Source organism: Charadrius vociferus, unplaced genomic scaffold (assembly GCF_000708025.1).
Source record: "Charadrius vociferus isolate BGI_N301 unplaced genomic scaffold, ASM70802v2 scaffold37, whole genome shotgun sequence".
Taxonomy (NCBI): domain Eukaryota; kingdom Metazoa; phylum Chordata; class Aves; order Charadriiformes; family Charadriidae; genus Charadrius; species Charadrius vociferus.
The window spans coordinates 658,034-658,859 of NW_009649457.1; the positions used below are offsets into that span (position 1 = coordinate 658,034).

General features: G+C 62.8%; 1 protein-coding gene across 1 annotated transcript in view; it reads right to left on the reverse strand.

Moving 5' to 3' along the window:
- The window catches only part of KIAA1045 (KIAA1045 ortholog), a 30,435-nt gene that overhangs the window by 28,012 nt on the left and 1,597 nt on the right, over positions 1 to 826 (reverse strand). Inside the window, exons 2-3 of the mRNA XM_009889747.1 lie at positions 420 to 563; positions 9 to 218 (exon numbers count right to left, since the gene is read on the reverse strand). Coding sequence (XP_009888049.1) covers positions 9 to 218; positions 420 to 563 — 354 coding nt within the window. The remainder of the gene's footprint in view (positions 1 to 8; positions 219 to 419; positions 564 to 826) is intronic.

The following is an 826-nucleotide window of genomic DNA, read 5'->3' on the forward strand; positions in this document are numbered from 1 at the left end:
GTGCGCACGCCATCCTGGTGGCCGTAGTTTCTGCAGCAGCTGGATGGACTCGTGGGAGAGGAAGTCGTGCCACTCGATGTGCCCCTTCTTGTCGGGGTCCAGTGCGGAGAACTGCAGGGCTGCCTGCTCCTCCTGCGACTCCGCCATGGTCCTCTCGAACTGCTGCTTGTGCACCAGGTGTTTGTAGTGCAGGAAATCATCCAGGGTCAGGCAGGTCTCTGTGGGGACAGACCTGCGACTCCGCCATGGGCCTCTCGAACTGCTGCTTGTGCACCAGGTGTTTGTAGTGCAGGAAATCATCCAGGGTCAGGCAGGTCTCTGTGGGGACAGACAGGCTGTGCGGTGCCGGGGGAGGCGGGCCCCCCCTCCTCAACTGCCTCCCCCACCTGTCAGGGACATGCCGTGGGGAGGGTCCGCACCTGGAATGATCTTGCAGTGCTGCAGGGTCTCCATCAGGCTGTACATCTCTTCCTCCGTCAGCAGGAGATTGAGGTTGTCCTGGGGTGGAGAGCAGAGAGGAGCCATGGGGCAAAGGCATGGGATGGTGCGAGCACCCGGCTGTGCTGCGGCAGCGGGATGCCTTGAAGGCACATAGGTGTGGGCACGCAGAGGACAGTGTGATGTGTCACCCAGGGGTGCCGCAGTGGGGTGGCTTCATGCCCCTGAGCTTTGGGTGCCATTTCAGCTCTGCCATGGCTCCTCATGTGCCCAGCGACACATCCCCTGGTGTCACATCCCCCACCAAGGTGCTGGGGCGCTCACTGCTGGAGTGGGGAATTGGTGAAGGGCCACTGTCTTCTCCCCTGTGGTGGCTCCCCGGTGGGGC